Raw genomic sequence first — 20,460 nt, 5'->3', positions numbered from 1 at the left:
TCCTGGCTCTGGCCTAGAAGACCATGGTTTTTGCTCTTTCAGGTGGGCACAGAAAAGCTACCCCTTAGCCCTGCCAGGGACCAATCATGGGAAAACACCTTCCTTCCTGTGGGCCTTGTCTGGACAAGCCTTGGAGCTGGGGGGCCGGGAAGGTGAGGTCATCTTCCATTTCTGGTATCAGTGTTTCTGGCTGTCCAGCGGCCTGGCCTTAGCCAGGGCTCCATGAGAATGAGAAAGGAGAATGAGGAAGCCGCCTGGGTAACTGGGAGTCCCACAGGAGGTGCGTCTCCCCCATGACTTCTGTCACAGATGCTCTGGGTGGAAAAGCAGGACACAATGGATCAGCATGACCTGCGAGGGTCGCAGAGCCCCGGGAACAGCCCTGTGGACAGGCCCATGGGGGAGACTCCTGGAGGGCTTGACCTCTCTCCCACACTGGCAGGGCCACACGGGACCGCCTCCCCTTCCCAGCCTCAGCGCCCTGGGCTGAAACCTGAGAGGCGAGATCACCGCCTAGCCTGGCCCCCCGCCAGCGTGAGCACGGGGGAGGAAAAGCCCCTGAAAGCCCAGGAACGTGAGGGACGTTCCCGCGCTGGGGTGCTCGGGGAGGCCTCCATGGGGTCAAGAGTGCCCAAGGTCAAAGGCAGGCCGGGGGGCTCCAAGACTTCCTAGCCTGTTTCCTGTCTGTAGATCGGATTTGTCCCCGACTTCTCCACGACTGTTGGTGGGAGAGCGTTTAAAAGAAAGTCCTGGGGGCACTTGGGTGGCTCAGTGGGTTAAAGCCTCTGCCTTCGGTTCAGGTCATGATCCCAGGATCCTGGGATCGAGCCCCGCATCGGGCTCTCTGCTTAGCAGGGAGCCTGCTTCCCCTCCTTCTCTCTCGGCCTGCCTCTCTGCCTACTTATAATCTCTGTCTGTCAAATTAAAAAACAAACAAACAAAAATCTTAAAAAAAAAAAAAAAAAAAAAAAGATAAGAAAGTCCGGAAGCAGCCCAAGAGCAGTGGAGGTCAGAGGGGCTCCGAGGGCAGGTGGGGTGGGCGTGGCTCTGGGCGGGGGCGGGCCCTGGAGGGGCGTGGTCGGTTTAAGCGGAGCCTGGAGGGAGAGGACCCTAGGGGCCGTGGCCCTTCCCTGGAGGCGGGACTATTCGGGGGGCGGGCCCTTCAAGGGGGCGCGCCCTCGGGGGCGGGGCCTCTCGGGGGCGGGCTCGGGCCGCACTCCCGCCGGCGGCGCGGCTGAGGCTCGCTGTAGTTGCGGGGCTCCGGCAGGGTTCTGGCAGGGTTCCGGCAGGGCTCCGGCTGGGCTCCGGCGGCGGTGCGCGGGCAGTCGGCGGTGGGCGCGGGCAGCGGCCCGCGGCTCCAGGAGGTGCAGTCGGAGCCCCGCCGCCGCCGGGGCGCGCGCCGCTGCCCGCATGGCCGCCACCAAGGCGCTGCAGCAGTGGTGCCGGCAACAGTGCGAGGGCTACCGGGACGTGAACATCACCAACATGACCACGTCGTTCCGCGACGGCCTGGCCTTCTGCGCCATCCTGCACCGCCACCGGCCCGACCTCCTGTGAGTGCACCGCAGGCGGGGAAACTGAGGCGGCGGGGAAACCCCGCAGGCGGGGCCTGTGGCGCCGCCGGGCGGGGTGTGTGTGTGCGGAACCGCGGGATGGGCGGCGCGGAGCGGGGTCCCTGCGGTCACGACCCGCCCGGTGGCCTCAGTTTGCCCGTCCACCGAGTGGAGCTGGGCTGGAGCCAGGCCGGCCGGCCGGCCGCCCCCACTGGCTTAGTCAGTCCGTGAGTCAGGCTGGGCTCCGGACACAGCCACTCGGCCCACCCCGCGGCTTCCCTGGGAGAGCGCCGGCAGGGCTGCCCTTCTGCACACCCCCTCATCCCAGCGCCTTGCTGCCCAGGGACTTCCCCCCAGATGGAAGGAGCTGTGTCTCTGCCCCAGGGGGTCCAGGCACCTTTAAGAATGCAGCCCAGGGACAGTGTGGGAGAGGGACAGGCACAGAGCTGAAAGCCCCAGACTTCCTAGCTCTTGTCCCAGAGGCCTGCCTGGGCGCCCTAGAGTGACAGGTATGAGGTGGAGGCTGAGCCCCTATGCTTGGGAGACAAGGAACGTGGGCAGGGGAAGGGACTAGGGCGACTGCCCCAGGAGGCTCTTGGAGTTGGTGTCTCGCAGGCTGGATCTTGTCCCCACGTCCGTCACGAACAGCAAATGCTGTTCGGCTGAATGACTGGGACCTGGCTTGCTGGGGCAGAGGTCTGTGTGTTGATGGCCTGGCCCCCGACTCATGTGAACTAGAGATGAGTAAAGCTCCAGGGGAGGGTGCCTGGACTGGGGGCACCAGGGCTTAGGAAGGGGGTCCTCTGAAGGCCACCTGCCTTCCGGAAGAGGCATGATGTTCAAAAGCATTTTGAGAAGCTGTGGCTGGATTCAGGGGTAGGCTGGGGTGTGTGTTTGCCAGGGTGGTCTTGGAGCTGGGAGAGGCCAGAGACAGTACCTCCGCGAGGCCCCTGTCTGCCCAGACTGGGGAACTGTGAGGCCTAGAGGCCAAACAGCCTGCTGAGGGCACAGAGCACGTCCGTGGAGCCGGGGCTGGCCCTCGGGGCTCCTCCCTTGCACTCAGAGGTACTCTGTACTCCCAGGCACTCTACAGGGAAGCTCGTCTTGACAAAGGCCTGCACGTACTTCCTGCTCCTGCCCCAGGTTGTGAAATGCATTACTGGAGACTCCTGGGGACGCCCCATGTGGCATTTAGGCAACAGCTTCTGCCCCTTGCCCAGGGGTGCACCTCAGTCACGCCTGGAGGCAGAGGTGTTGGGCAGAGTGGGTTTCCACAGTGAAAATCCTAAGCTGAGCTTTGATGGGGAGGAGGGCTAAGGGTAGGACCCGGACAGGCCGAGCCCCCCAGGGAGCATGGAGGGTCTGAGGTGAGGCAGCTGGGACCGAGCAGCAGGAGAAATCCACGGTTACAGGCAAATGGGGTATGGCCGTTTCCGGGCCGGCAGCCTCAGAACGACACTGTGGGTGTCACTGGAGACTTAGGGCTTTTCCAAGCCCTGGGCCTTCTGTCTGCTCCTTGCTCTGCTGGAGTAGAGGCCCCCCTGTGGGTGTGTGGGTGTGTATGTGGCGCCTGAGCCTGTCCCAGCAGGCACTGCCCAAGCGTGAGCACAGGTGTGCACATATGGGTGTGTACCGTGCTGGCACAAGCAGGCGTCAAGCAACTGGTCCTTTAACCGTTAATGAGTGCCTGCTGTGTACTCAGCACTGCAAACTGAAGAAGTGAACTTGGCCCCTGCCTCCGGGAGTGATATCGAGGGCATCAGTTATCTCATTTACTGCTGACTTGGTTTTTGTCCGTCTGCCCCCACTGCCCTTTAGCTCCAAAAGGGTGGGGATATCTTTTTTGGTCACTGCCCGCCCTCAGTGCCTGGAACTGTGTCTGGCACCTGCCAGGTACCTGGTGGATAGGAGCACACAGCTGGAGAGCTACAGATAAGGGCGTGCACTTGGGGCTCTGTAGGGACTGTAGGGGTTTGGGAAGTGTCATTGCAAGGTTGGGGCTCTGCAGGTGCCTGTGTGCAGGGGGGAGGGGAAAGAGGCCACGTGACCATGGAGGCCAAGACCCAGTGGTGGGACTGCACACCAAGCAATGCCTGGAGCCCATGGGGAGGTACAAAGAACAGATGTTCCCTGCGAGCCTCCGGAAGGAGCACGGCCCTGCCGGTGCCTTGATGTTGGACCTCTGGCCTCCGGAACTGGGAGGGAGTGGGTTTCTGTTTGTGGTCACTGGTAGAACGTTAGTAGTTTTTGATGCTTGGCGGGCGCTGGAGGGCTGGTGGGACGCTGTGCATGTACTTGGTGCTGTGTACATGCTGACTGTGGGTACACAGGTGTCCTTTGTTGTGCCTTACGCGCCCCTCCCCCACCCTGGTCCCTGAGGCCCCCCCCGCCCCTGCCCCTGCCGACCCGCCGCCTAGGGGTGCGGGGAGGGGAGGAAGTACTAAGTAAGGAGTAGTCCAGGATGCAGTCTCCAGGAGGATGCCTCCAAGGCCAGACTGGACGAGACCCTCCCCCTTAGGCTCCCTGTCCTTCAGAAGCCTTCTGGCCACAGGAGAGTGGACATCCGGCTCTGTGTCCCCTGACTTGGCCACCAGGAAGTCCTTCCCTACGCCCCATCTCCAGCCTTCCTGCTACACCAGAGCCGTTTCCTCCCGCGGTTTCCCGGGGAACAGCTGTGAAGGAGCCCAGGCGCTGAGCCGGACAGGTGGTGGTCAGCTGCCCGACGCTACAGCTCCGCTCCTGTGGCCTGGCTCCAGGAGGCACGTGTGACATGCTGGTGGCCCACGGGGACCCTGGGAGGCAAGCGTACCCAAGATACCCCACCAGAGCTGGCCGGGCAGCAGCAGCCAGGGCCCCTCTCTGGTCAGCTTGCCCCAGAGTGCTAGGCTTTCTCAGGTGGGCCTCATGTCCCCAGGGATGCCACCTCAGCCAAGCAGCCAGGTACATGCCCGAGCCACCCAGAACAAACAGCCCCTTCCTGCCTCGGGCGGTAGACCTGTCAGGGCTGGAGCAGGCGGCTAGGCTCCTTCCTCTTCTGGGCTGACCAGAGGTGGCTGAGGTTTTCAAGGGAGATGCAGGAGGTAGGGTTGGCGGCTGCCACCAGGAAGAGGGGGCAGGAGACCTTCCCAGCCCCTCAGTCCTGAGGTGGGGGGACCTGATACTTCTCCAGGTCCCTCCAGCTCGGGAGGCCGATGTCAGGGCTGGGGCAGAGCCGGTGGAGGGGACGGTGACGCTGCGGCCACGGCGGGGCTCCCTGAGACGTGCATTGAGACTCACACGTAGTCTGGAGTCCGGAGAGCCCCTCACCCAGATGCTTGGAGACAGTACTGTTTCTCTTCCTGGGCCAGAGCAGAGGGTGGGCTGGGCCCAGGCAGCCGGGCTGGCCTCCCCTCCCACAGCAGCCTCTTGGCCAGCGGGAAGCTGCCTGGGGACAGAGGCCTTCTGTTCCCTGGCCTGAGGGCCTGCTGCCCAGGCCCCCGCGGGCCTCCTTCCGGCCAGACTCTCCAGGATGGACCCAGGAGGAGCTGCCAGCCCACCTCCTTGGGGCCACCTGGGGCCAGTGACCTGTGATACCCACCTCAGGCCACCACGGAAGCCCCAGGGCTGACTCTTGGCTGGGCCCTGCCCCGGGTCAGGGTCGGGGTCAGGGTCTACTCCCGCCTGGGGGAGGCCTACGGCTGGGCAGTGAGGCTGAGGGGTCTCACTTGTCCACCGGGTGCAAGGAGGTGGGGCCCTGGGCCCTGCACCGAGCCCCTTCTCCCTGCCTCGGGCCTCCGGCGCCTGTCATGTCCCATTCCTCCCCGCGCCGTCCACGCTGCCGAGGTCTGTGCTAGAGTCTGCCCGGTGCCTACCTCTCCTGCTGTGTGGCCTCGGTCTTGTCTCTGTCCCCCTCCATCTCTGTGTGTCTGTCTTTGTGTCTCCCCTTCCTCTCCGCTCCCCTTCCCTGTGGGATTAACTCCAGATGTACTGGGGGTGCCTGGAAAAGGCGCCTTCCCCTCGGCCAGCCCCTCCCAGTCCAGCGCCCACCCCCCGCGTGGCTGCGTTTTGTTCCGGGAAATAAACAGCGTGAGGTCAGCTCTCCAGGAATTCGGAAGGGGGTACGCATTCCTAAGAGCCCCAAAAGCGTGGGGGCAGGAGGCGGGCTGGCGCAACAGTGTGAGGTCAACAGTCGTGGTCAGCTGTGGCCAGCGGTGGGGGGCCGTGTCCTGGCTCTCGTGGCCAGGCCAGGGCTGGGCCCACGCCGGCACCCAGCTGACGGCAGACCAGTCAGCGGCCACAGGACACACGAAGAGACCCGATGAGTCCGTTCGCTGGACCATGTCAAAAGAATAGATGGACGCCCCAGAAGTCCCCTCGCTCGGGGAGCCTGGGAACTAATTCATCAGCCAGTGTGTGCAGAGCCCCAGGCACCTGGGAGTTGTACCGGAACGGAACTGAATTTAAATGACAGGAATTCGACTAAAACACGATCTACCCGGGGTAGAAGGGGTGGGGGTGCTCTGAGCCTCAGCCGCCTCACCGAGGGGCAGCCAGCACGGCCCCTGAGGGTGCAGCTCATGCATTTTGGTCCAGCAAGGCCTTATATGCCACCTTCCCACTGAGGGTTGGCCGAAGCCAGGCTGTCTGTCTGTCAGGCCTGCTCCACGAGGCACCACACATGGGGTGGCTGGAACAGACGTGTGTCCTCTGAGTCAGGAGCCAGCAGGGGGGGGCCCCTTCGGAGGCTCTGGGCCTCCCCCCTGGGCTGGTGGAGGGCTGGCTCCCCTCTGCGTCCGGGGCCTGATTTCCCTTTTTATAAGGACGCCAGTCGTTCTGGATTAGGGCCCACTGTCATGACCTCATTTGAACGGGATTCTGTCAGTAAAGAAGATCCTGTTTCCAAAGGTCACATTTTGAGGTCCCGGGGCAGGGGTTACTCTCCAACAGATCGTTGTGGGGGGCCCAGTTCCGCCAGTCCCCGCAAGAGTCCCTGATGGTGGAGAGCTGGTCCTGTTGGACTTCCTGGCAGGGACGGGTGTGGTCTCTCCTTGGCAGTCTCTGAAGGGTTTGCTGGGCAACTCAGTCCAGAGATTTCTGCCAGAGCGCCAGGCCAGGCGGCCCTCGGGGACAAAGGCGACGCCGACTGAGGCCCCTGCTATGGGGGTGTGAGCTCACAAGGCCACCAGCCAGAGGCAGAGAAGAGTCTGCTGGGGCCCTGTGGGGAGGTGCCTCTGGGGAGGGGCCGTGGTGGGTGCATCAGGCAGGGCCAGTGTATGCCCCACGGAGGGGGCAGCGTGGGCTGAGCTTAAGACGCTGGGAGGGCAAGACCCTGGGCAGAGAACTTGCTTCAGGAAGGGTGTGGTGGCCGTTTGAGACTGGCCTGGGGAGTCTGGGCCCACTGTGGAGGCCTTGAGGACCCAGGGTCCTGGGGGCAGGGTGGTCCTTGACCTTGAGTGGAAGGGCCACGGGGCAGGCTCCGACCTGCCCATCTTGGCGCCTGCTCAGCGGGGTCAGCACCACCATGGAGAGGTGCTCCCTTGGGGTCTGGGCGAAGCGAGGCCCCCCTCCCCGCATTCCGCCAGGCGAGCCGCTGCGCCCCCTCCCCACGGCAGATGCAGGGATCGGGGCCTCCTTCCCCCGCGTGTTTGCAGACAAAACAGATCTTGTTATCCTGCCCTCCCGCCACCGGGGCATCTTGCTGAGGACACGGCTGTGCGGGTCAATGACCCGGAGCAGGTCTGGAAAAGAGATTGAACTTTCAAAGGGATGGGGTGGGGGTGGGGGGACGGTGGACGGAGGCCCCAGCTGCCGAGAGCCCCCTGGGCGACGGGTGGAGACGGGCCCCTCCGTGTGCTATGGACACTGGTGGGACAGACCCCGGGTGAGCTGCGTGTGGCTGCGCTGAAGAACCAGGAGGTGCCGCGCCCGCCCCTCTGTCTCCTGGAGACAGGGCTGCCTCCATCTTGTCCCATGCACAAAAGCACGGTCTGTGCTCATGGGGTGGTCTTAGCATCTGGAACACGTTACCTGGGGGGTGGTCCGAGCGGATGGCGAGTTCTCCCCGAAGCCGGGCAGGGTGATGGACCGCGGGGCTGGAGGCTGGTGGGGGCCTCCTTGGAGGAAGCTGGGCACACGGCAGCCCCGTCCCCTCCCGGCCGCACCCGCAGCAGCCAGACCCCCCAGTTCCGGTCAGAAGCTGCCATCTTCTTCCCAGACGGGGACACTAAGGCCTTAAGAGAGAGAGGAGAGGGCTCCCCCTGGGTCCAATAGCGCATCCCAGCTGGGTCAGGACGCAGCTTCCAGCCTGAGCCCCTCCCCAGGCTGAGGGGCTTCCAGAACCGTCCAGCACATACTGAAGGGGCTGAGCTGTGGCAGAGGCCCCGCGGGTGGGTATCTGAGTGGCCTGTGTCAGGATGGGCGGCTGCCGGGCCGGCCATATTTCCTGCTTGGAGCCACCTTGCAGGGGGGCAGTGAGCTGAGGTGTGCCCATGTTGGACGGGGACCCAGAGTCCCGTCCAGGCTGGGCCTGGCACCTCGGACATTCAGCACCCCCGAGGTCAGGTTTTGGCGGTGCCCTGACTAGTGGGCAGCGTGGAGCTCCATCCCCCACTGCCTCTTACGTCCACCCCCTGCTCTCACCCCTGGGACACGGGCCTCCGGTGACCCACGAGGCCCACAGGCTTCTGGGAATTTGGAAGCAGCCCACTGGGACATGTGCTTGGCTGTGCTGCCCAGGCTGGTGCCTTTGTCTTGACCAGAGGTGGCTCTGAGAAGACAGGGCCCTGCTGTGGCTGTGGCCCTTCCCCACCCTGTGGGGACCCTCTGCCTGGAGCATGCTGGTCAGCCTGGCTGCCCAGGTGCTGACCAGCATTGCTGAGCCCGGAGCAGGGCCAGCTCTGCCCGCTTGGGGCTGGGTGACCTCGTGCCTCGGTCTCCCTCCCTGAGCTACTTCGGACACCTGTCTTTCTCTCTTCCAGAGACTTCAATGCTCTCAGGAAGGAAAACATTTATGAGAACAACAAACTGGTGAGTGCTCCCATTTCTCCAGTCTTCCCTGCACCGTCAGCCAGGTCCCAGATCCCCTTGGGCACCCCCAGGGCAGCTGTGGGAGCTCCTGGCCTAGCAGGTGAGCACCTGGTGGCCAGAGACGCACCGCTGAGCTCCGCAGCCTGTCCTGAGCCAGGTCACCCTACCCTAGGAATACAGCCTCTGGTCTAGTACCCCGGACCTCCTGGTCCCTTTCTTCCTGTGGGGGAAGGCAGGGGTTCGGAGGGGCTGGGACTCAGTTCCCACCCACAGCAGACGGGGGCCAGAGGTGGCTCTGGGGAGGACCAGCCCTGGGGTGGGTCCTGGCAGGCCGGTGGCCCTTCCCTGCCCTGTGGGGACCTGCAGTGCAAGCCTGCCAACCACCTGGCTGCCGGGTCCTGAGCACACTGCCTGCCGCACTGCCGCCAGACCCTTCCCTGCCTCAGTTTCCTCGCTGCAGAACACACCCCATTGTCGTTGGAGGCCGTTGCCTACAGACAGACTCGAGCCCTTCCTCCCAGAGCCGGCTCTCCAGTGGGGTGTCGGACTGGGCTCTGGTGGTTTGCCTTTCAATTTGACTTAATTTAGATGAACTAAAGGACAGATTCAGTTCCTTAGCCGCGCTCTCCACGTGTCGCCCTCAGGATGGACAGCTTGGACGGGAGCTCGTCCGTCGCGGCAGGAAGTCCTGTAGTGACACTGTAGCGTGCGCCAGCAGGATGAACATGCAGGGACAGTGCGGCAGAGCTGTGTGCAGCCTCATGAGGGGACAGGGCAGGTCCAGCCCCGGAAAGATGGAGCCCCCTGGGCACTTCTGGGAGGGGCGTGCCTGGTGGGGGGGTGCTCCCCGGGCCAGGGCGCTGGGCAGGCAGGGACCTGGGTAGGAGGAGAAACAGCGAGGGGGGGGGTGCGGCTGGAAGAGAGTGGGGGCACGGTGGGAACAGACTTGGGGAGGCGGGGGGAACAGAGTGGGAGCAAGGCTGGAACAGAGTGAGGGAGGCAGTGGGAGCAGAGTGGGGCTGGCGGAGCATGGGAAGCGCTTGGGCTCCTCTCCTGGGCTGCTTTGTGGGAGTGCTCGGGGTGCACAGGAACTGTGTTGATAACGGGCCGGGCGGCAAGGACATGATGATGGCCGCAGGAGGAGTCAGATTCTGAATGTATTTTGAAGGGGAGTCAAAGGAGATTTGAGGCTTTTGGCCTGAGCATGGCAGGAAGGTCACCCCTGGAGCCCTGTTTCGGATACCTGGAGACTGAGGTGTTGCCCTCAGGTGTGGTGTGGCTGTGTCAGCGGTTAGGGGAAGGGTGCATGTGGGGCTCGAGGACCATCAGGTGAGGGACGGGCATTTGTAGGCAGGAGACGGCAGGCTGGCCCTGGCAGGGACCGGCTCCTGTGTGGCCAGGATATGGTTCCTGATGGACGGACTGGTAAATTGAGGCTCAGGGAGGTCATGCAGCCTGAGCAGAGCGTGAACCTTGAACCCAGAACTATCTGGGCTCAAGTGGGTTTCTGGCCTCCTTCCTGGAGGAGCTGGTGGGCTGGCAGGGAAGGAGGAGGGGTTGTCCCCCAGCCCACTCATGCTGACCACCCCCTACCAGGCCTTCCGTGTGGCCGAGGAGGAACTGGGCATCCCAGCCCTGCTGGACGCTGAGGACATGGTGGCCCTGAAGGTGCCTGACCGGCTGAGCATCCTGACCTACGTGTCCCAGTACTACAACTACTTCCACGGACGCTCCCCCAGTGAGTCAGGAGGCCCTCTCCCACCTTGCCTCTGCACAGCCCGCACGGCCAGGCCTGCACGGCCAGGCCCACCCGCCCTCTCAGCCCCCATGACACCCCCCCACCCCAGCTCAGCACTGGCTGCCAGTGCTGCCCGGTAGGGCAGAAAGCGGGCAGGGAGGCCCTTCTGGTGCCCCATTTTGGGGCTCCCTGAGCTGTGGTCTCCTCCCCAGGGGAGCAAGGCTCTCCCATGCTCTGGAAGTAATGAGCACGGGTTCAGACCCTGCAGGCCCCCCCACACCTGTCCACCAAACGGATGCGCCCAGATCCTGCCCCTCCTCACCCCCTCGGTCTCAGCTTGCCCATCTACACGCCTGGAAACTGTGCCCACAACTCTTGCCTCAGGCAGCTTGGCAGACCCTGTGTGGGCTCCTGGGCCTGGCTCCAGAGGCCGCACCCCCTACCACGCCATTTGGTCCTGACATTTGGCCTTATAGACATCAGGCTGGCCCTGGCAAGCCAGGGCCTCTGGCAGGGCGCGTGGGTGAGGGACAGGCCTGAGGGACTTTATTCCAGCTGCTTTGTGCACCCCAAAGCTCAGCCACTTCCCCTCCCCCCACATTCCTCATCCAGGCCTCAGAAATCCCCGGAATCACTCTGGGCACAGGACCAGCCCCTCCTTGATCTTTCCACTTTGTGGAGAAACAGAAAAGTTCCACTTCCCTGACCCCAGATCGGGGCTCTCAGAGCCAGAGGGGAGGGCCGTGGGAGAAGCCAGGCCTCCGCTGGGAATGTGCGCCCGGTTGCTCTTGGCCACCCCTCCCGCGCCCCTGGACAGCGGGAGCTGCCCTTCCCAGCAGCCCCGGGCTCCCACAGGAGATCTGGACCGAGGGTGGCCCCAGATGCTTTCAGAGCCTAACCCTGCTTATGTCATGGCAGTTGGGGGCATGGCTGGTATCAAGAGACCCTCATCGGAGTCCAGCGAGGAGCCATCCGGGAAGAAGGCCACATCCCAGCTGGCCAGGCCCTCACCCACTGCAGCCCAGGAGCAGCCACTGTCTCCAGCCAACAGAAACCCCACCATCCAGCGGAAGGACGGCAGCTCAGGGGGCCTCCTGCCAAAGACCGTGAGTGCCCCAGCCCCCCTCTCCCTCTGGCTCCTGGCACTGAGTGTGACCTCTACACCACCTGGGAGTGGGGTCCTATCCCGAGGTCGGGATAGGATACCCCTTGTACCCATAGGTCACTGAGGCCCAGGGAGGTGGTGCAGGCTGAGTACAGCTGGGACCCTGAGTCCTGACCTTTGTGACCTTCTGCCCCTCTGTTGTGGGTGGGCCAGGAAAGAATCCTGGGTGTGTCCTCCTGGCCTGCCCAGGACGTTAGGGTATCCCCACTTTCAGAGGCAGGAAGGAGGCAGGGAATATGCTGTGGTTGGGCGCCCCCTGCTGTTCGAGCCTGCTGTTAGGACTGCTGCCCCTCCCGGGGCTGCAGGAGCTCGTGAACCTGTCCTCTGTGCCCCCAGACCCCCTATGCTGGGGTTGGGCTGCAGACCCTGAAGTTGAAGTCTGGCCGGCTGGGGCATGGGCCCTCCTGGCAGCATCTGGCAGGCTGCTCCCCTCGGGGCCTCAGTTCTCTGGTTTGTAAAGTGGGATCTTCTCGCCCACTGATGGGGCAGTGGTCAGGAGAGAGGCCTGGGGGGGTGCTCAGAAATGACAGCTGGCACCCTTCCCACGGGCCAGGCCTCGCCGAGCAGCTCAGTCAGCAGCACCTGTGGGGTCTGCGGCAAGCACGTGCACCTTGTGCAGCGACACCTGGCTGACGGGAAACTCTACCACCGGAGCTGCTTCAGGTGGGGCCGGCGCGTGCGTGTGCTCATGTGTGTGTGCATATGCCGCGCTGATAGGCACAGGCACAAATGACCGGGAGGAGGGGTGCCTGTCGCGTGGGTCCCCGCCACACACATGGGCATGGGGCTGCACGAACCTGTGCCTGGGCGTGTGCGTGAGTGGGGCGCGCGTGCCCGCCTGGAGTGTCCTCACGGGTCTGCCTCTGCCCCGCCTCAGGTGTAAACAGTGCTCCAACACGCTGCACTCTGGAGCCTACAGGCCCACCGGCGAGCCCGGCGTCTTCGTGTGTTCCAGCCACCACCCGGAAGCCACGTCCGCAAGCCCCACGTTGCGGACCCCGGGCCCCCGACGGCCAGGGGCTGTGCCCTCGGACTCCCAGCCGCGCAATGCCCCGTGGAAGGCCCAGGAGGCAAATGGGCTCCGAGACACAGGACCAAAAGCCAGGCCAGCGGCCCTGGAGCCGGTGGTGGGCAAATCAGCGGCCAAGGGTGTCCCCACTCCAGCTGAGCCTCCGGCCTCCGCCTCCTCCCACGTCCACGCGGGTAGTTCAGCCAAGCCCAGTTTCTCGGCGGGCCTCCAGGGTGGCAAAGCCAGCATGCGTGTGGCCAACAGCTCCCCAGCGGCGTGGTCACCGCTGGTCCAGGACAAGGCAGCTGTCAGTCCCCGTCCTGCCCTGATGCCGAGTGCCGCGGACTCTCACTTGGCCACCCCGCAAGGCTCGGTGACCCCCCATGTGGCAGCCCCCCAGACCAAGGTCAGTGTGGGCCCAGCATCTCCAGTCCCAGCAGACGCCCCAGACAGCACCCCATCAGCTTCCAAGATGCAGCAGGCCCGCGAGAAATTCTTCCAGACTCCTGGGCCCACCCCTAGCCCCGGCCTGGCGGGCAGGGTCCCAGCTCCAGCAGATGTGGCTTCTGGGGACAGCAGCAGGGAGCAGGCGCTCAGCTGCCTCCGGAAGGCCCTTCCCAGGCTCGGGGACACCGGGGCCCAGCTGCCTGGCAGGTGGGTGAGGGGCTGGGCAGGGTCAGGGGCAGCTGAGGAGGCTTCCAGGCCCTACCTGGGTGTGCTCTCCAGCCTCGGCTTCCTCATCTGGGAAGTGGGAATAAGACGGGACCCAGAGTGCCCAGTGGTCATCAGGAGGGGACACCATTGTCACTTAGAGCTGTGGTGGTTCGGCTTTCAGGGGCATGGATGCTGTCCCCTGGGGCCTCTACGTGGCACACGTGGAGGACACCCAATGGGGAACCAAAAGATGGGAGAGGTCCCAGTGTCCTGTCTGACCTGGGCAGAGCACGTCCCCCCACAACTCCCCCGGTCCCCTCTGCACGCTGGACACGGAACGGGCCCTGATGGATGGAGTGTCCCCGCGGTCATGTGCGGAGGCTACCGGACAGAGCACCGTACTCTGGGGGCTCAAGCGACGGAACTTTGTTCTCTCCCAGTTCTGGAGGCCAGAGGGCGGAACCCAGGGCGGGCAGAGCTGCACTCCCTCCGGGGATGCTGGGGGAGGGGCGTCCTTCCTGCCTCGTCCAGCTCCTGGTGGCCCCGCTTTCCTTGCTTGCGGCCAAACCCTCCCTCTCAGCCTCCAGGGTCACCTGAATTTCTCTGTGTCTGTGTCCTCTACTTTTCTGTCTTTTATAAGGACACCCGTCACTGGACTTAGGGCTTCCCTAATCCAGGATGACCTCATCCATACTTGGTTACGTCTGCTAACACCCTGTTTCCCAATAAGGCCATGCTCTGGGCTTCCAAGTGGATGTGAATGTTGGGGGGTGGGGAGCCGTTCACCATGCAATGGTGGCCTAGTGAGTAAGAAGGTTGCGCACGAGGATGGCTGACGATGCCATCCCTGCTACCTCGTGCGGCCCCTTATTTGGGGGCGGCATTCTGGCTTAGGGCTGCCCCGGTCACCGTGCACCCACATGGCGGGGAGAAGCAGGAGGGAGAGACTTGTTTCCTAGGGAGCATGGGGCACATGGAGGAGCTGCTCTGGTTTGGGGAGGTCCCAGCCCCCTGCCCTGGGCCCTGTTGGGAGCTGGCAGTCCTGCTTCCTGCACGCATGTGCCCCAAGAGGGTGCAGGATGGCCGCTGATGGGCCACCCATGGGGAGGCCTCACACAGGTTGCTCAGATGGGGCTAGGCGGGCCCAGTGCATCCCGGCTCTGGGCAGGTAGTTGGAAGGGGGCGGGGCTGTGGGTGTGGCCCCTCCCCACACCCCGTGCACAGTGTGTTTTGGGGGTGTTTTAATCTCAGCCCGTACCAGAGTAAGATGGGAAGGTAATATCCAGGGCCATATACACCTGTGCCAGAAGTGGGTGCCCTTGGCTACTCCCTTGGAGGGGCTGTCTGTCCCCGTCAGGAGGGTGGACATTAGGAATCAGCTGCCAGGGGAGGCCAAGGGGCTTCTGCCTGGGGGTCGTGGCAGGAAGGGCTCCTGGGTCCACCTGTGCCTGATGCCTACGCTCTCACCCATAGGCCCTCCCCTGCTCTGCAATCCCATACCAGCACGGAAGGGCCACAAGCAAGTCCATCAGCCAAGCTAGCACAGCTGGCACCTCCCCGGACCCTTAGCCCCCCGGCGAGGCCTGAGCTTCCAGCCCCCCTGAAGGTGGGCACCACGTCAGGGGCAGCCACATCATCCCAGGCGGGCAGGAAGAGCCCGCCTGTGTGCTCCGGGGCCAGTCGGGCGAGTGCCGGCTCCAGGCCGAAGCCAGAGGCCCCACCGCTGAAGGGTAAGGGTTCCCCTGGAGCAGAGGTGGGGTGGGCGCTCCCTGGCCTGTGGTTCTGCAGTGATTTTCGGGTTCCTGCCTGGCACCTGGGCTCGCCAGCCCTGAGTGCCTGTCTATCTCCTGGGTCACAGCCCCCACCCTGGTCCTTGCTCTCTCCCCGCTCTGCCGGACTCAAGTTTCGGGGCGGCCGATGTTCTTGGGGTGGCGCAGCTTTATGGTCACTGTTAGCCGCCCACCTGCCCCCACCGGCCCTTCTTGCTGAGGCCCTGTGGCCTCGGTCATCGGCGTCACTGTCCCTGGTGACCATGCCAGGGTGTCCGTGATTCCTCTCTTGCCTTGCCCTGGTCGTGGCCTCACCCCCTCTTCCCTGGAGTTTTCCTGTGTGTGTCTGTCCTTCCTGCTCTGTCCCGACAGCAGGGCCCTGGGGCTCCTTGCGTCCTGGAGCCGCCCCTGGGCCTGGGTCCCTCCCAGAGGCCCCTCCCACCGCTTACTACCATCTTGTGGCCTCGTGTTCCTGGCGCCGTTTCATACACTTTGGGGGGTAACTGTGAAGTTACCTTGTTTCTGGGTGCCTGGGTATCTCTTACGGGTGCCCTGGCGTTATTGAGCTCGGCTCACATGACACCCCATGCTCAGTGTTTTACCAGGATCTTTCCCTCAGCCGAGTCCCCCCCGTAAGAAAGCCACTCTGTTCTCAGCCCAGGAAGCCAGCAGATGGGCTGTCCCACGTTAGCCATCCGTCCCACAGATACATGGGCACTCAGCATCCATGGGGCTCACCTGGCCTCCCCCTCACCCGTTTGGCATCAGGGAAAGGCGAGGCCCAGAGAGGGGAGCGACTCCCCTGAGCGCACACAGCACAGTGTAGGCTTGAAGTCCTGAGCCCGACTCCTAGCCTGACTCTGTCCTGTGGGCCTGGCTGGCTGTGCGGGTATTCGAGAGGCACTGGCTGCAGGAAGCTGGGGTGGGGGTGGGTGAGATCCAGTCTTACCCAGCAGAACACCCCCTGTGACCTGTGTCCCTGCCCCCAACCTAGGCATGAGTGCCAGCCCCCACGAAGACCCGGAGGACGGGCCGGCAGGATGGAGGGCCCGCCTGAAGCCCGTGAAGAAAAACCCTGCTGAGAGGTGAAGCGGGGGGGGGGGCGCTCCCCTGGACCTGCACCTGCGCCTGGGCCTTAGGCTTTGTGCTCATGGGGTCTGAGGGCTAACACAGGGTCAGGCACAGAGTAGGGGCTCACCAGTGCTCATAGGTGAATAATGGTGCACAAGCGGACCGACTGACATACCCATGGGAGGGATGCGTGCACATCTGCTGGGACCTCTCAGCAGTGGTAGTAGAAGCCAGTTCACACCAGCATGAGTGATGGGGGGCAATCACACCGGCCTAAGTCACGGCAGGGGCAGTCACACCAGCCGCCCTGAGTGCCCTGTAGCAGTGTGTGGCCCAGGGGCCTGCAGCAGGGGTGGGGTCCTGCACCAGGTGTGCAGCGGGGCTCACACCCACAGGTGAGTGCTCACGGGAATACACATCTGTGTTCTAGGAGGGTCGCAGCTGGTCACGAGCTCATCCCTACCTACCTCAGGCATGTCTGCACCTGGGTGTGGGGGCAGCCTGTCGTTCCCTCAGCTGACCTCCTGCCCTCTGTCTAGGGTCCTCCTGGCAGAGCCCCGGACTGGTGAGGCACTTGGGAAGGCCCATGAAAGCTCCAAGGGGCCTGTCCACGTTTCCCCGACCCCTCTTTTGCCTGACAAGACAGTGGATGCAGCTAGACCTCCGCCCAGCCCCTCAGGTAATGCTGGGTGCGAACCTGGGGGCTCCAGATGCCCGGCCTGGGAACACGACCCAGTGGTGTCAGAGGGGTTTCAGGTGGGGCAGGGGGCTTGGAGGACCCTGTCCCTGAGCCCTTGCCCACCAGTAGGGAGGGGAGTACCAGATAGGCCCTCCTGGCGTTGGTGGAGCATTTGCACTTGGGGTACCCGGGCTGCTGACGGGGGGGGGGGCACAGGGGCCGGGGGGTATGATGCCTGGATCTGTCTGTGAGCTCTGGCTTTTGGGCACCAGCAGGGCACCGCTTAGGGCTGCCAGAGTGAGGGGCGAGCAGGGCTGCTGGGCAGGCAGGGTGGGGTCAACACAGCTTTGGGCCTGGTGCCGCCAGGTCCAGGAGACTTGTTTCGCCCTTAGTAGGGAAGCCCTTGGGTTCGGCTGGTGTCCCCTCTTCACCCGGCAAGGCAGTGACCAACGCCACCAGGGTGAGTAAGCCCCCGTACAGGGGGGCCAGGAATACCGCCCAGCGGGGCATGGCCCGGCGTCTCCCACAGCCCCTCACCAGCCCTCCGTCCACAGCTGCCCCCTAACTACATGCCCCCAGAGGAGATCCAGAGGCAAATGCAGGACATCGAGAGCCAGCTGGACGCCCTGGAGCTCAGGGGTGTGGAATTGGAGAAGAATCTCCGTGCTGCGGAGGGAGGTGAGCCGATACTCTGCCTGGTGCCCCAGCCTGGCCTTAGCCAGCTTTGCCCTGGAGACGCCCTGGCCCCAGCTGAGCCATCCTGGCCCCCCCACTCCCCACAGATGCCTCCGAGGACGCCCTCATGGCGGACTGGTTCCAGCTTATCCACAAGAAGCAGCTGCTGCTGCGGCAGGAGTCGGAGCTGATGTACAAGTGAGGGGTCCAGCCGCTCCTCCCCTGGAAGGGGACTTCTCCTGGACGGCCGCCTCCTCTTCCAGCCGCCCCAGCTCAGGCACTGGGCGGGTGGGGGTGGCCAGCCAGGCGGGCTGGGCCTCACGCCTGTGTCCCCTCGGCAGGGCCAGGGACCAGCGGCTGGTGGAGCAGCAGATGGACCTCGAGGGGGAGCTGCGGCAGCTGATGGCCAAGCCCAGTGAGTCCTGCCTACCCCAGGGAACCACAGCCAGCGGGGTGGGCGGGTGGGGGCGGCCTCTCCCAGGCCCCTCCTGGCTGCCTGGGCAGCCACCTTGGCAGAGGCTGATGGGTTGCCCAGGGTCAAGTCTCAGCACCTCTTCTCCTGGCTGTGTGTCCTTGGCCAGGGCACTCACCCTCTCTGTTCTCCTCACTGCAGTGATTACCACCTCCACGCCCATCAGCTGCAGTGGTTACGCGAGCTGATTGTGCGTGCAGGCTGTAAGCCCTGACTAGCACGGCCTCTGGGTACTGCGGATGGTGGGGCTGAAGCCCGGCAGTCCTGCCCTGCCCTTCCTTGCTGTGGGATGGGGGCAGCGGCACTTGGGTCTGATCTGGCCGTTCTTCCACGGATTCATTCATTCGTTCACTCACCCACCTGTCCAGCTGTCCACCCGTCCGTCCGTTTATCTGTCCGTCTGGCGTAGCCAAGAGCTCACCGCAGAAGGGCAGACTCTGTCCCCATTGCTCCCAAGACCCTTCCCCCACCTCCGGGGGTGGAGCCTGACCCTCGAGGATGGGGACGCTGTGTCCCTGAGCAGGGTGGGGATAGCAGGGCTGCCACTGAAGGCAGGCTGTCCCTGCAGAGTATCTGAAGTCCCTCCAGGACCAGCAGCGTGAGGAAGAGCTGCTGAGCCAGTACATCAGCACGGTGGATGACCGCAGCAACATCGTGGACTTCCTGGAGGAGGACCGGCTCCGGTGAGGGCGGGGCTTGGGGCCCAGGTGAGGGGCAGCCAGAACCCCAGCTCCTCCCTGCCAGGCCTTGACTGGTCACCTTCTGCACAGAACCTCTCCCCGCCATCAGCAGGGAGGCTGCCCCCCGACACTGTGTCCTGCAGGAGTGGGGACCTGAGACCGAGGGCAGACCCAGGCTGCCTGTCTTAGAGGTTGTCCCCCAACCAAGCCCCATGTTCCCTGACCCTCAGGGGTTAGCACCTGCTACTGGAACATTCCACAATGTGAACGGCTCCCTGGGACCCATTCAACAGGGGAATGGAACTTTAGGTTTTATTTTTATTTAAATACATACAGCCACCCATGTTTCCTGGTGCTGCACTGGTGCTGCTGGCTTCCTGACCAGCCCTGGGGGTGGCCTCTGGCTTCCAACCAGCCCTGGGGGCAGCTGCCGGCTTTCTGACCATTCCTAGGGGCACATCTGTCCCTATGCATAAAGGAGGGACCTGCCAAGGTCACAGAGTCAGTGGCCAAATTTAAATGTGTTCCCATCTGAGCTGAGGGAGCCCTGGTCCAGGTCCTTCCAGGGCCCTCCTGTCCCTGTGCCACCGATGAGGGTCCGGGCCCAGAGGGGGCAGGCGCTGCCTTATTGGCCAATGGGAGACAGCTGACCCAGGTGTCCCATGGGCTGGGGGCTCGGCTATGAGTCTGACTGGGAGCCCTACGCCCCTCGCCCCTGAGGGCAGCCCCTCACTGCTGTGCTTCTCCTGTTTCAGGGAGCTAGAGGAGGACGAGATGCTACAGAACATGATCCAGAGGCTGGGTAACAGGGGGCCAGGGCAGAGGTGGGGGGGTCCGGGCTGGGTCTCCCGTGGGGGTGGGGGCCAGGACCCATGGATAGATATAGCCCGAGGACAGGAAGGCTCACCCCAAGGGAGCTAGCTTCCCATCATTCAGCAGGGCCGAGAGGCAGCTGCTGACCATGTGGTCAGGGTAGGAGGGTGCCCAGGCCAGCGGGAGCTCTAACAGCAGGCACAGAGGCAGTTCCCAAAGGGAGGGCTGAGGCTCAGGGCTCCTGTCGGGGGCTGGCTTCCTCCAGGCTCTGGGAGCCCAGGGAGGGCTCCCAGGGCTGGGCGGGAGGGACAAATGTGGCAGGGGTGGTGGCCAAGAGGTGGTGAGTACCCTCAGTGTCGATCCCCTTCCCCCACTAGACCTCCAGAGAAACAGTGGAGACCAGAAGAAGAAGTCCAAGTTCAGCTTGTCCAGGGTCTTGTCCCTGAGGAGCAAAAGCAGGACCCCTGAGTGAGCTGCCTGGCCGGCTAGAACACCCTTGCCCCTAGTCTGGGCAGGGCGGGCACCGTGGGGGTGGGGAACTGCACCCTCCTCCCTGTGGGTTCTGAGCCGCCACAATAAAGAAAGTGACCACATGGCCTGGGCTCGCTCTCTTACTCGCCACGTGTTCCCAGGCGGCCTGGCACCTGGCCCGAGGTCTTGGCCAGCGTTTACTTATGCATCGGTGGGGATGTGTCCATGGCTTTGAGCAGGCGCTGACCCTCTCTGAACTGGTCTGGATGCTCCTAGATGGGCATTGGGGCTGCTTCCTGACCTGGCTGCATGGATTGAGCCAGGGACAGGACAGGTCTGTGCCAACTGCACTCAGGGACTGGCCCCAAGTGGGGATCTCCAAAGCTTGAGATCTGTGACCTTGCCTGGGGGCAGAGGGGAGAGGGGACAGAAGAATCCAAGCCCGGGCCTGGTGTCCCACAGGGAGGGGGGCTCACTGCCCTTCCCCATGTCTCGTGGAGAGGGCACAGTCGGGTCAGCGAAGGCCAAAGGGGAGCAGACCCCCTGCGGCTCACCCTGAGTCCCTGCCCCATGCTGCCCTCACTCGGGTACCCCAGGAGAGGAACTTCTCCATGGGCCTGTCTCCCTGTTTGTCTGTGCTGTCTCCAGCCACTGTGGGAGCCCATTGTGGCGGTCCTGGTGGACCGTCCCCAGGGGCTCAACACCA

The 20,460-nt window shown here is 64.0% G+C and overlaps 1 protein-coding gene across 3 annotated transcripts; it reads left to right on the top strand.

Annotated features, from left to right (window-relative positions):
• Positions 1–1,229: 1,229 nt before the first annotated feature.
• MICALL2 (MICAL like 2) lies at positions 1,230–19,876 on the top strand. 3 transcript variants are annotated; one of them, XM_059154901.1, is made up of 16 exons: positions 1,230–1,553; positions 8,510–8,558; positions 10,155–10,296; positions 11,215–11,402; positions 12,015–12,124; positions 12,339–13,124; positions 14,598–14,854; positions 15,888–15,978; positions 16,504–16,643; positions 17,036–17,103; positions 17,198–17,321; positions 17,426–17,516; positions 17,660–17,733; positions 18,359–18,473; positions 19,226–19,272; positions 19,661–19,876. In XM_059154901.1, exons 1-16 carry the CDS (start codon positions 1,411–1,413, stop codon positions 19,753–19,755), a joined length of 2,520 nt encoding a protein of 839 aa, XP_059010884.1. In that variant the 5' UTR covers positions 1,230–1,410; the 3' UTR covers positions 19,756–19,876. The 3 variants fall into 3 exon arrangements, 2 of the variants coding, with proteins under 2 accessions (XP_059010884.1, XP_059010883.1); XM_059154900.1 differs by having other exon boundaries at positions 1,329–1,553; positions 17,039–17,103; XR_009349268.1 differs by having other exon boundaries at positions 1,331–1,553; positions 18,359–18,497; positions 19,661–19,729.
• The last annotated feature ends 584 nt before the right edge of the window (positions 19,877–20,460 follow it).

This window comes from Mustela lutreola, chromosome 17 (assembly GCF_030435805.1).
Source record: "Mustela lutreola isolate mMusLut2 chromosome 17, mMusLut2.pri, whole genome shotgun sequence".
NCBI classification, from domain to species: domain Eukaryota; kingdom Metazoa; phylum Chordata; class Mammalia; order Carnivora; family Mustelidae; genus Mustela; species Mustela lutreola.
The sequence above is the reverse complement of the archived record's forward strand: the minus strand, read 5'-3'. Positions and strand labels throughout refer to the sequence as shown.